The following is a 13,895-nucleotide window of genomic DNA, read 5'->3' as shown; positions in this document are numbered from 1 at the left end:
TCAAAACTATGAAAATAGGCAGTAGCATAGAAAACTTCAGCTACATTCTGAATGGAGATCCTATAGAACAAGTATTTCAGCTACTTAACACAGTTTTTAGTGCTTAAATAGCTGCAAGTTGAAATAGTGTTGTCTATTTCCATAAATTTGGAAAAATAGACAACAGAACAAGCAATCTTGGTATGGTCGGGAGTCAATTGAATAGATTTATATGGAATAAGAGAGAAATTATCTAGTTAGTGTTTTGGCCAGTTTCTCTCTTATTCCAATTTTAAGTTATGGATCTAAGAGTTGGGTTAAAAATAAAGCACTTGATCAAAGATTAGAGACCATAAATATGAGAGTTCTAAGAAAAATTAGGATAATGAGCAGATGCCATCAATGGCAGAATCATATTAAAAATGAAGACATTAGGAAGGAACTTGACATTGTTTACATTCAAGAATGTGTGAGCAAGGTTATCTAAGGTGGTTTGGTCAATTAAACAAAATGGAAGGATGGAAGGAGACAGATAGAAAGAAAGACAGACAGACAAGCAAAACATGTCTTTTTATGCCAATATGGCAGGAAAAAGACCTACAGGAAAATCAAGTTCTAAATGGACTGATTCAGTCAGAAGTGCCTTAGAAGAACAAAAGGTTAGATACAGCAATATTGGAGTTCTAATAAGTAGTAGACTAATATGGAAGAAAATTGTTGATAGGAGATTAATAATAATGTAAACTTAATCATGTAGTTCTGTAACATTAACCTGAACATCCCTTGAGGGCATATATTAGGAAATTAGAATGAAACTTTGTCATTATTGTCAGAATCTGTGTAAAAATATCTGTGCATGTGATTTCATAAAATTATAGACACTCCTACATAGTTACAAACCAGAAGTTAGCATTTGCTCAGGTTTAGCACATAATTGATGTCATCAGAAGAAGTGAACAGGCCAGAAAAAAGTTTTTTTTAATTGGAATGACATTCAAAAAACTATAAAAGCAGTTGAGTATGCAGTTGTAATATCATTTAAGTTGCTGTGCAGTAAAGTGTTATTACATCATTGTACAGGAAATTCAAGTCTAGGTATTATGATGTAGCATCATTGTAAAGTTTTCAATGATCACAGCAGGTTACAAATTAGTAATGTACACAGTATTTTTTTACATATTATTTTCTGTGTTTGGTATTCATATTAATAGTTCTTAATTCTGTGTTAACATAATTACAAAAAACATAAGCTCATAAACTATTTCTGCTTTCTTCAAAAATTTGTATTTGCATATATTTGATTTCTTATCACCTACTTTAATTTTTTTTGTATAGCCAAAATCAAATGAACAGCCTAATAGAGTGGAAATTTATGAGAAAACTGTAGAAGTTTTAGCACCAGAAGTACACAAACTACTTAGTTTTATGTATTTTCAGGTAAATTGCTTCTAAATATAACAACTGTTTATTAAGAAATTCAGTTTTCATCAATTCAAAATAATTATTGAAAAAAATCAATAGTGAGAAGTTTTACAGTGGCTGAAGTGTATAATTCAGTTTTTTTTAAATGTTTATAAGGTGAGATTTCAGGTGATTTCCTTATGTTAATTCACTAAAGAGGGAAATGAAACTGAATGTTGGAATTATATAGAATTTTCTTATTAACTCTAGATCCATACTTCAAAAGTAAATACCTGAAAAGAGGCTATGAAATATTGTTTGGAAACATTAGGTAGAACAAACTAGATTTTGGCCAGATAGAGATTAAGATTAGATTTTTATTCTAACACAATTATATTTGAAAAATTATGGGAATATAACATCACACTGGAAAAAGATGATTTATTAGTCAGTTTTGACGTCTTTGCCCTCATCATGATTGTTCCAATCAATGACACAATCCTTCTATTACAGGACAGATTCTCTCCCGATGTCATCACAACGCTCTTCGTGCATGAACTATGTTCTGGCTATTCTTTGTGGCAAAATACTTTCTACCTACAAAAAGAAGGCACAGCCATGTCCACACCATCATTCCCCCTACCCTATTGCTAACTTTTACGTAGAACATTTTGAGCAATGTGCTCTAAAGGTAACTCCTTTAAAACCCAAAGTCTGGCTTAGATATGTTGACGATGTTTTCGCTATCTGGCCACATGGCTGCCAGACACTAGACACTTTCCTCAGCCATGTAAACAAACAAACAACACAAATGCATACAATTCACAATCGAGATTGAAAAGCAGAACACACTTCGGTTTCTAGATACACTTGTCACATGCCTTCCTTCTGGCAGTCTTTCCTTTGCTGTTTACCAAAAACTGACACATACTGGCCAATATATGCACAAAAACTCCTACCATCAACCAACACAAAAACTAAGGGTCATTAATACACTTTAAAACAGGGGTCATTAATACACTTCAAAACACTTTAAAAGGGTTTTGAAGATTTGCTCCAATGAACAAGCACTTGAAGATGAATTAAAAGTTATCAGCAATACCTTCTTAAATAATGGTTACAGCCAAAATACTATCAACAAAATTTTGTACAAGACCCACTTAAAAACAAAAATAAACAAGACTATAATAAACCTGTAACCATTCCATACATTAAAAGGATATCAGACAAAATAAACAGAATACTACAAAAATACAACCTTAAAGCCACCTTTAAACCTCCTGCAAAATTAAAGAATTTACTCAATACATCCAAAGATCCACTCCTCCCCACTGGTCCACTCTGGGGTATACTGTATTTTTCTTATCAGAAAAAAGGAACATAAATGACACATTAAGCTGGTTTTTCTGATCATGCCCTGAACACTTTACATAGAATTGACTGGAAAAGCACCTGTTGCTTACATCACACCAAAACATGGTATGAACATAAATTTAAGGAGACCTGCGAGATTCTTATCAATCACTCTAATCTTAACAATAATGATGCTCTAAAATTCCCAAACATATGGAAGGCATATATTTGTATCTACTTAACATTTCTCCTTAAGAGTTAATTTTAAATAGAACCATAGGTAATTCAGGATCCAAATCAAAAATATCACTAATGTTATTTAACTGCTTCCATGAATATGTTGTAATTAAGCTCTTGAGAACTGTGATATTGGACTGACAGTAGGAGGAAGAAGAATATCCAATACCATATCGTGCACTTGATCAGTGATTTCTGGTTTGTTACATTTTTTGAATGTCCTTCACGCGGATCATCTTGTGGATCTATTAGATGATGACCTTAATATGAAGGTTGAAGCGTTGGGGAAATTAAAATAAATATTTATAACACTGTTGTAGAGTCCATAAGTTGTTAAAATGAAAAGGAATATAACAAGGATCTCTATTTAAGTTTTGTTAATCTTGACAGAGATCTTGAAAAGATGTTAGAAGAGAAAATTCAAAACACTCAAATCCTAGTTCAGCATTCAAAATGGAAATATGTACACAACTTAAGTCAATGGACACTGTAGTGTGAGGAACAAACAGCCATGGTGCCCACCTTAATAAGATGTAGGACCTCCTTTTGTGGCAATGACTGCAGCAATCCAATGGGGCAGTGTTTCTCAAACTTTTCCTATGACGGAGTACTTCACAAATCCTGAATTTTAACGGAACGCCTTGGTTAGAGTTGAGTATCATCGGTCTCGTATTCAGTGTAAAGCTAAGTGCACACTATCGCCACAGCAGGCTTTATTGCATCACAAAAATGCAACAGCATACACTGTATTTTGGGCTGCAGAGCATCGCCTTGACCTTGCTTGTGACTGCACATTTCCTAGAATTGATACCTCCAGACTTCACTCGCGCTTGGAGGTGTTGACAACTGCGGGTGGCTGTCAGCCAGCTCGCGTTGGCCTTAGTAGCACAATCCACATGCAAAGTGAGGAGCACCTGATTTTCAAACATGTTTGAACTTGTTGCAGCATTTAACACCATTCCAGGCTCATATTAATTTTGATAATTTTTCAGAGAACACTTATTCACTTTTCATGGAACACAGTTTGGGAAATGCTGCTATGGGGCATACTTTCCACAAGCGTATGATAGGCATGTAATGCGGTCCTGACTATCATCAGACAGGCATTCCTTGACTTCACCTGATGCTCCAGTTCATCCCACAGACATTCAGTAGGGTTGAGATCAGAGCTCTGTCATAAGTGCAAGACAATGCACCTATGACATGGTGCATTGTCTTGCTGAAAAAGGCAGTGATCGTTTCTGTAGAAACATTCGAAAGTACGCAGCATTGCATTATCCAGAATATTTAGATGCCCCTCGGATTTCCATTTTCATGGTGCCACAAACAGAGGTCTGAGTCCAAACGAGGAAAAAACAGGACCCTACCATCACACTGCCACCTCCAAATTTCATAATTTTGGTTATGCACTCTGGTAGGATTTGCTCACCAAGCATCTGTCACACCCATCCATCTGCTCAGTAGAGAATGTAGCATGATTCTCGCTTCATAATACAGCCTTGCAAACTTCCATGTCCCACTGTAGAAGCTCTGTGCTACTGAAGACTATGCTGCATGTTGGTTTGGGTAATGTCCACTTGCATATTTCAATCCTACTATGGAAAAACATGTTCCAGTCGATGCCCCGAGCTCTGAATTCAACATGTTGGTCGATGAATGGCAGTTTTTATATATTATCCTTTGTACCACCCTACGTCATCTTCGGGTAGCACTTACAGTTGACTCCCTGCACTTTCATCTCAGTATGGTATCACTGATTATTGACCTGGGATGGCTAATTTGTCAACAATTTGCCAAACAGATAGGCCTGCAGCATGGCATCCTATCACAGCGCCTCTTTCAAAATCTGTCACTTCCCTTCTTATAGCCATTTCACTCAGACATAGTTGTACTGACTTGGGAGCATCATATTCATGTAATTTATACTGGCTGCAGACATGTGACTTGTTACATGGCACAATGCACCTTGCCTCCATTAATGGTGTATTAAATTCTTTCCAAGCAGTGTATATATCTTTGGAAAATCTTCACATACTGAGAGATATCTACATCCCATTGGGCATTATTTCAACACTAGGAGCAAATGCCTACAACCTCATTACTGATGGGAACAAGCTAGCTAAAGACTCCGATTCCTAAAAAAACACTGTTCTACAATGTCTACAATGAATGCATTATTTCAAGACTTCTTAATCAACATGCCATTTGGAGTGCTTCCAATGATTTGAGGGAATCAAAGGTTTTATTACTCTTCCACATATATTAGTTCTATTTCCACAAAACTTGCAAAATCCTTAAAGAACATAAAATCAAAACAGTATTCATTCCCATTATTAGGGTGAGATCAATACTTCAATCTATAAAACTCTGACATGGTCCACTAAAATAACCAGGTGCTTACCAACTATTCTGTGAGCACAGGATATACTATGGACAGACTGAAAAATCTATTGAGTAACACATTGTATAAGCGATCAGCAATATTAAATCCCAAAGAAGTGAGGCCTCAGCTCTGTCATCACATGCATTCTCTTCAGTTGATCCACAAGACTCCTCAACAGTGAGACATCAAGTCTTATTGGATGAGTCTCAACTATTACACCATTCCTATAACATAACCAAGTGAAGAATTTGGGAATCCTTAGAAATGGATCCTAAACAATTAAATATAAACCTTTGTATCAACTTGTCAGAATATATCCTTGTTATATCTAGCCAAACGTGTAGGCATGAGTGTGTAAACACACACAGGAATCTGATGATTTTTAAAATCATCGCATTTCTGTGTATCTATATAACAGTTATCATCTTATTAATCTTTTACTGTTTCTTTGTGTACTAGTTTTCGTTTTATACCTGTGTAATTAGGATGAAACCTATTTTTGGTTGAATTAATTATTAATATCTTATTCCTACTTAATGCCTCTTATATACATACATACATACATACATACATAGAGGGAGGGAGGGAGATGGTCTGATCTGACATTTAATCAAGTTAATGTAAGATCATATGCTGTCTTTACTGTTTATTCTTCATCTGTATGGATCATATTATGAAGGAAAGTGATATTAAACCTGATATGTGACTCATTTGTTTTGTTGCACATGATGTTATACTTTTAAATAAATCTACGATGAGTTTCATTTCTTTTTAATTGATGAATAACCATTATCATTATTATATATTTGGTTTAATCCTTTATCCAAGTGTAATCAAACAAAGTTTGCACCTGAAGTATTTTCAGCACTGAGGCAACTTGTGCCAAAGGTGGTATAACTTCTCATCATTTGCCTTAGTATCCCATAATACAAAGCACATATCCTTATGGGTATGTGCTTTGTATTGCATTATGGGAAGGGTCACTACCCAGACCGGATTCGACCTTTATTGAGGTCTCATCAGTGGGAGCTGTACCCAGTGGTGGTGAATACCAAGGTGGAAGTAATGCAGAAGTCATCCTTTTGGCAACTGGTGTATGGAAATATGACTTCTTCATTACTTCCACCTTGGTATTCACCACCACTGGGTCCGGCTCCCACTGATTTTGACCTCAATAAAGGTCAAAACTGGTCTGGGTAGTGACCCTTCCCATAAGGATATGTGCTTTGTATTATGGGATGCTAAGGCAAGTGATGAGAAGTTATACCACCTTTGCCACGAGTTGCCCCAGTCCTGAAAATACTTCAGGTGCAAACTTTGCTTACACTTGGATAAAGGATTAAACTAAATACAGGTAATTGTCAATGTCTTGGAGAAAGTAGTCAAGGGAAAAATACAGGAATGGATTGATGAAAATGAGATACTGTATGGGGGAACAGCATGACTTTGTGAAGGGTAGATCATGCCTCAGTAACTTGCTCAAGTTTTATAACACAGTGACGGCTGAACTGGATAAGGGTAATGGATTTACAGTGATACTGCTGGACCTTGCTAAGGCATTTGACAGGATACCACAGGGAATTCTAATCCGTAAACTGCAACATATGGGAATTGATATAGGGTTGGTGAGATGGATAGGCGGGTGGTTGATGGAGAGATATCAGAGAGTAGTTTATTCAGGAGTAGAGTCCAAAAGACGGCCTGTGACTAGTGGTGTGCCGCAGGGTTCTGTTCTTGGACCACTTCTGTTTAATTTGTTCATTAACGATATAGGGAAGGATCTAAGAGGAACAGTTCATTTGTTCGCTGATGATGCAAAGTTGGGTAGGGCAATAGTAAATGCAGAAGATGTCAAAATCTTGCAGGACGACTTGGATAGATTTGAGTTCTGGACTAAGGAGAACGGATGTCAATTTAATGTGACAAAATGTAAGGTTATGCATTTTGGGGTGAAAAGATTAGCAGCAGTATACCACATTGGTGGAACTGTACTCCAGGAGATTGATGAGGCCAGGGAACTTGGGAGTGTTGGTGGATAGGGAGATGAAGTTTAGGGGGCACATTGCAAAAGTAGCTAAATCAGCTCATCAACTCACTTGGTTGTTGAAAAATTTTGACGAGCAGAGACAAGCAAGTTATTGTACCTCTGTACCGACCCTTGATAAGAGCTCATCTCGACTACTGTGCCCAGATTTGGTCACCTAGGTTTCTTCTTGATGGGAAGGAGGTGGAGAGGATCCAGAAGTGAGTGACCAAGATGATAGCAGGTCTATGGAATGAACCTTATAAGAACAGGTTGAAGATTTGTGGGTTGCAGAAATTAGTTGATAGGTGGAAAAGGGGAGATATGATTGAGACATTCAAATTGCTAAAGGGTTTCTATAGGATTAATTCAGAGGATATTTTTGAGATCAGGACTGGTGGTGGTGGTGGTGGTCGGAGAACTAGGGGACGCCTGTGGAAGCTGGGCAGAAGTGTGGTTAGCAAGGGTGTTAGAGCTGGGTACTTTTAGAGTGGTAAATGAGTGGAATAAGCTGCCAGAATCTGTTGTGGGTGCTATGACAGTGAGTGAGTTGAACTCAAGATATGATAGATACTGTGAAAATGTCATATAGTTGTGTGGACATGATGTTTAGGGCCTCCCTCGATGAGTCTAAGTACTCCTTGGAGTCGCCCGTAATAATAATAACCCTCGTATAACGTGGTACTTATACAATGTGGTCTACAAATTGTAGTAACCCTTGTTGAACACACTACTTATACAACGCAGTTTCGATAAAAACACGGTCTACAAATTGTAGAAAGCCTTTGTCTTTTCATATATTTTTCAACCCGCAACTTAAAATCGAATTTTATCTTTGTTAAATTTGTGTTTGCCCGTATGTAGTTATAAGTAGCAAATTTATATTAGGGGAAATACTCTTTAGCACATAAGTACATCAATTGTTTACCATATAAAGTGTTTATTGTTGAAATTTGTCTTCATTTTCAGCCAGGAAAGCTCATTAAAAATCATAAGTGTGTTAATTTCAATCTGAGTAAAAAAATATTTTATAGTAATGGCCACTTAGAGTGCTTTTGCGATATACGTATTTGTTAATGGAGTTAAACCCACCCCACTGTAAACTGCCAAGGTAACAATTAAACAAGACTGAAGATACATTCAGTTTCGATCAGCACGTGAGACTCAACCTTCGTGAACTTCTTCATAAGTGCTACAATCTCTTCAATAGTTAATTAACTGATGGGGAAATAGATTTAAATGAGGAGGAACTGGTACGGGTAATAGATGATGTCGAATCAAATGGTGGGGGAAGGTGTGCCAAAGATTCTGATTCTGATAAATCCGTTAAAGAATTCAGTTTAAAGATATTAGCAGAAGGAATGGACTTGGCAAGAAAATTATTTTATGGAAAATGATCTCTCATTGGAGTGCTCCGGAAAATTCACGAGACAATTGGATATTTGTTTAGCTCTGTGTTATGAACTTAATAAAAAATTGCAGCATAGTGGTTAGTAAGCAAGGTCTTATTACTGACTTTTTGATAACTAAACCAGCAAAGTATGCAGTAAGAATTATACTAATGATGTCCAAGAGATTTCAAGTGATGATGACGTCTGGCCACTCGTTAATAAAGAACATCTATGAAATGTTAGTTTTGAAGAGAGTGATGACGATTAAAATATACACTTTATTTTATTTTGCCTAAAACATTTATGTATTATGTGCAATGAAGTTTATGTACAATTCATAATTTTTATAAGTTTATACTGTGTATTTTGTTTCATAGTTTATGTTTTCTTAACTTACACGAATTACCTGAATTAAATAAAAATATATTTTTGTTGGATATGTCATTGTTTATATAATCTTAAAAAAAAAATGATTTCGGAACCTAACCATACTTTTCCTATGTGATCTGAGTCTTGCTTAAAGCGATTTATATAACACGGCATTTTTGTGGAATCTAACATCCGCTTTATGTGAGGGTTACCTGTATATAATTGGTAGCATAACCAAGTGAAAAAACTTCCATCAACCATTATCATGAGTTTGATATGAAAATCAGCAATAAAAAAAAAAAAGACAAAAATGATTAAAATTGTTTTTCAGGCTGTTACTTGCAAAAAAAGTTGCTTGTCAACTGATGTTTTGCACTGTGTGCCTCAACTGTAAGGTCCAATTTTTAGTGGTTAAATTAAAATAGAAACAGATAATAGAAAATATAAGGCTGTCAGTTTGGCTAGAAATAAAACGGTTGGTCATAGACAGAAACTTATACTCGATATTGGGAGACAGCCATTTTGACTCCAACATAAATGCATTTTTAATCAGCCTTAAAGGGCACCATGAAAGGATTGAGTTATTTCATCTATTACAGTTTTGAATTGCTTGAACTACTGGACTCTTTAATGACTTTTGTGCTCTGAATATGCTGCTTTGAAATTTATCAAAATACTAGCATTTTAGTAAATAATCTTATTTATTTTATTATTGTGGTGATGTTTGTATATTATTAAAATAAAAGATGATATAGACATCGGATAGGCAGAAAATATTAATAATATTAATTGGTATTAATAATTCTGTGTGTTGGATGTCCAAAGCATGGTCAGCAAATCCAGAATGGCAATGGCTATAATTGTGGAACTGGATGTAGTTCATGTGTTCAGAAATTCTGATACTGGTTGTTTGGCAGTAGTAGGACAGTTTGCAACTACAAGGTGACCGGGTAAGTTTAGGGAATGTGACTGGTCTTTAATGGAGCAGATAAGGGATGCCAATTTTTCATGTGATTATAAGTAGTTGTAAGGTTGTATTTCTTTAGGATTTTTGTTAATTTTTCAGATGTGCCCTGGATATATGGAATGGTGATAGATTTTGTGTAATCTCTGTTCTGAAGGTGGTGGGGGTGGGATTGTGGTTATCAGATTTTAATATTTTTTTACATATTGTGGGGATTGTAGTCATTGGCTAAAAAAGTTTTGAGAATGTGGTCAAGTTCGATAGTAAGGGTACTGCTGACAGAAGTGATTAATTTTGTCCTGTTATATAGGGTTTTTATAATCCCATTTTTTTTTTTTTGGGGGGGGGGTTACATTCACTGCTAGTAAATATATCTATCAGTATGTGTATTCCTGTTTTTTTGTAAACAGAAAATGCTAAGGATCCATCAGGCCAGCTTGTAATCAGAGTATCTAGGAAGGTGAGGCTGTTGTTGTTTTTTTTCTTTTCTAAGGTGAATTGGATCCTAGGATGTTGATTGTTAAGATGTGCTAGGAAAATGTTGGGCGTATCCAGGCCAGGTGACCAAATGGAGAACCCATCATCTGTGGGGCAGAGTTTAAGGCTTTCTCTTCAAATATCTCCATGAAGTAGTTGGCCAAGGGTGGAGAATGTGGTGGTGAACACATGGCTATCCCCCCTCTGTTTGTAGACTTTCCTTGCCAAATGAAATAGCCAGAGTTAATGGTGAACTAAAACAAGCCTGAGATATTGGAAGGAAATGTAGCTTTGATAAGGTCTAAGGTTTTTTTAAGTGGGACATTAGTGAATATAGAGGAGACATCAGAACTGACCATTGTGTCAATGTGTTGGAATATGAAGTTTTTTATACTGGCTTTAAAGTAGACTGAATTTTTGATGTGCATAGGGGTGTTGCTAGTATATTGTGCTAGCACTTTGGCTAATTTGTATGTGTGAATGAATCACTACCATCCACAGTGGAACGTGATGGCACATTTTGTTTATGGATTTTTGGTAGTCCATATATCTCATGCGGGGGGGGGGGGTCTAGAGTTATATGGTTTTAGTTTATTGGTGATTTCCAATAAACTAAAAGGTTTAGCCAAGAGGTGACCTTTTTTCGAGGAACCAGTGAAGTGTTCTGATGTCTGTCTTGGTGGGATTAGTCTAATGGAAAGTAGGTGCAGTGATCGCGAAGTACTTGACACATAAACAGTGCTTATTAATCAGGAGGTAATGTCCCTCATATGCTATTGACATTTGGCATTGTTCACAGTAGTGAGAAGTACTAAGATGATTCCTAAAATTGGAAAAGCTGTATGCATTCATTCCTGTTTGAATTCATTTGATAAATAAGTGCTCCACATCTCTTGTTACATAATCTTATCATTAAAAAACAGCTTTTATGCGACACTTGTTTCCTTGTTTACTCTTGTTTCCACTGAACATGTTTCTGGTAAAAATGACATCACTGAGGAAACCTGATTTATCAGATTCACAGAACTGAACGTAATCTTTGCACTTCGAAACATGCCTTGGTGGATATAGTTACCTGTTATTATGTGATAGATTGCCAAACCAAGAAATCTTGTAAACTCCTGAATGGGAAATAGGAAACAAAGGTAATTTGAGGACTGGATGGAAGTAGACTGGTGAACTTTTCAGACAAACCTTTGACACGAGGAATAGAGGTACTAGAAATGTCTTCTTGGAGAGAATGAGGGGGGAAGGCCATTGCTGTGTATTTTAGAGATGAGATCAGGTTTTAACCCATAGAAAGACAAGTAGACTTAATAAGTGACAGTTCTTGTTTCAGAAGAGAATTTCTAGTGTGAAAGTTGTGTTACATGATAATCAACTGATATTTTGTTAATGCCGGACTTCTGAGACAGGTTATGATGTGAATCAGCTTTGATATATCTCCCTGTATTAGTTTTCTTCCTTTAGACTGAAAATTGCAGTGAATGATATTTTATGCAAGTTAATAATTATGAAGAATTCCATCTCTTCATAATTATTAATCTGAGGAGGAATGTGATCATAACTCGAGTATACGTGCCTTATTGTGGTACAACAACAAAAACAATATGTTACAAAACTGACAAGTGACAGCATTAAACATTAGGAAAAGAGGGAGACCTCAGAGATTTCTTAGCAATTGTAATGCTAAGGGCACAAAAGAGACAGTGACGTCAAGAATCAAATAACTTGACACATGAACGGTGCCTATTAACCAGGAGGTAATGTCCCTAACATGCGATTGACATTTGGCATTGTTCACAAGCCAAATGTCGGTGGATAATTATGTTATCAACATAATTATCCACAGACTCATTCAGCTGTATACCTTAGTGCAGTTCTTGATTTCCATCTGTACAGAGTTCAGTGATGGTCGGAGGATTGTAACAAGGGGAAAATATGCTAATTAAAAATCTATGTTATTGCTGTTTTGATTTATGACTGAAGCAACTAATGCCAAGGACAATGCATTATGTCTCTCTAAGTTGCATGTATTCTCCTGTCCAGTTTTCCTGATTTGCAGGATAAGAAACCCAAGTTTCCAGGAAGGAGGAGTTCTGATTGAGGAATCATCTCAGTTAATGGTTTATGTAATGAAAACAGATAGTATAAATTCTAGCAGTCTACATCAAAGTCTAAATTTCATTTAGAAGTAATCTGTCTATTCCTACCATAGTTTGATTATTCAACATTCATCCTCATCTCATATAATCAGGGTTATGTGGACATAGCAATGTATGAATTAGTTTCTCATTCTGTTCTGAGTTACCTGTATCCAGCTACATTACTTAAAATACAATATATGACATTGAACCTTGTATTCTGGTTTTATTGAAGGATCTCTTCTAGTTCTCTTATCAAGATAGTGGCAGTTTTATGATGATGTCTTCAGATGCATTTGAAGCACTTACTATAAATCATCAGTTTCGTGAACAGCAACCTTAAAAGTAGAAGGTCTGAATGTTGCTCAGAAGGAGTTGCATGAGTCAGTTTATTGTTGGAGACCACAACATTAGCGTGAAGTCTGCTACGGATACTATACCACTAAAACCAGTCTAATTCATCATGTAAAGCTGCATGAGAATATCAGATAAGTGTCTTTGTGCTGATCTGAATGTTCCTTCTGACATTTCTTATTTTAAGAGGAAGGAAATGGCAATTTTAACATCTCTGGGGCTGAAATTGCCTTTTCCTTCACCTTCATGCTTAGATTCTATTTATTTGAGGGGAATTTGCAAGTGAATAAACCAGACATTAAATGGCTTTTGGAAAGAAATTAAACCAAAATAATCTTCCAACATTTTGACCTTCATATGAAGGTCATCATCTGGAGTACATGCACGCACACACAATATTTCATATTTTTATTAAGATATTTCATAATAAGTATAAGTTTAAAATGGTGCCAAAAATGCACAAGAAACATAATGCTAAGAAGAGCAGTGCAGTCAAGAACAAGAAAGCTAGCCCTGCTAATGAGGTTATTGGAGATATGGAGGAGGTTATGGAAAATGAATTAATCTCTAAAATAGCAAAATTAAAGCAGATCATCAGAGAGCCAATGCAGGAATTTTCCTGGAACAAAAATTAAGAATATGAAGGAAGCATTTCAAAAACAAAAAAGAAAAGTAAATGAGATTGTAATTGTAGTAGGTACTAACGACTTCTTCTTCATCTCATCCATCTAGTGACTGGTTCAGTCCCCTTTGTACAGTCTGTCTTCAAATGGTTCTATTTCTATTCTTCTCGAACATAGTAGTGAAGCTGGGGTATTCG

General features: G+C 36.0%; 1 protein-coding gene across 1 annotated transcript in view; it reads left to right on the top strand.

The window, feature by feature from the left end:
- The window catches only part of Cyfip (Cytoplasmic FMR1-interacting protein Sra-1), a 452,821-nt gene that overhangs the window by 44,847 nt on the left and 394,079 nt on the right, over nt 1-13,895 (top strand). The window contains exon 4 of the mRNA XM_090396405.1: nt 1,315-1,416. Within this exon, the coding sequence (XP_090252531.1) occupies nt 1,315-1,416 (102 nt within the window). The remainder of the gene's footprint in view (nt 1-1,314; nt 1,417-13,895) is intronic.

The sequence above is a fragment of the Typopeltis vanoorti genome, chromosome 8 (genome assembly GCF_054136105.1).
Source record: "Typopeltis vanoorti isolate ZY-2024b chromosome 8, IOZ_Tvanoo_1.0, whole genome shotgun sequence".
NCBI lineage: Eukaryota > Metazoa > Arthropoda > Arachnida > Uropygi > Thelyphonidae > Typopeltis > Typopeltis vanoorti.
The sequence above is the reverse complement of the archived record's forward strand: the minus strand, read 5'-3'. Positions and strand labels throughout refer to the sequence as shown.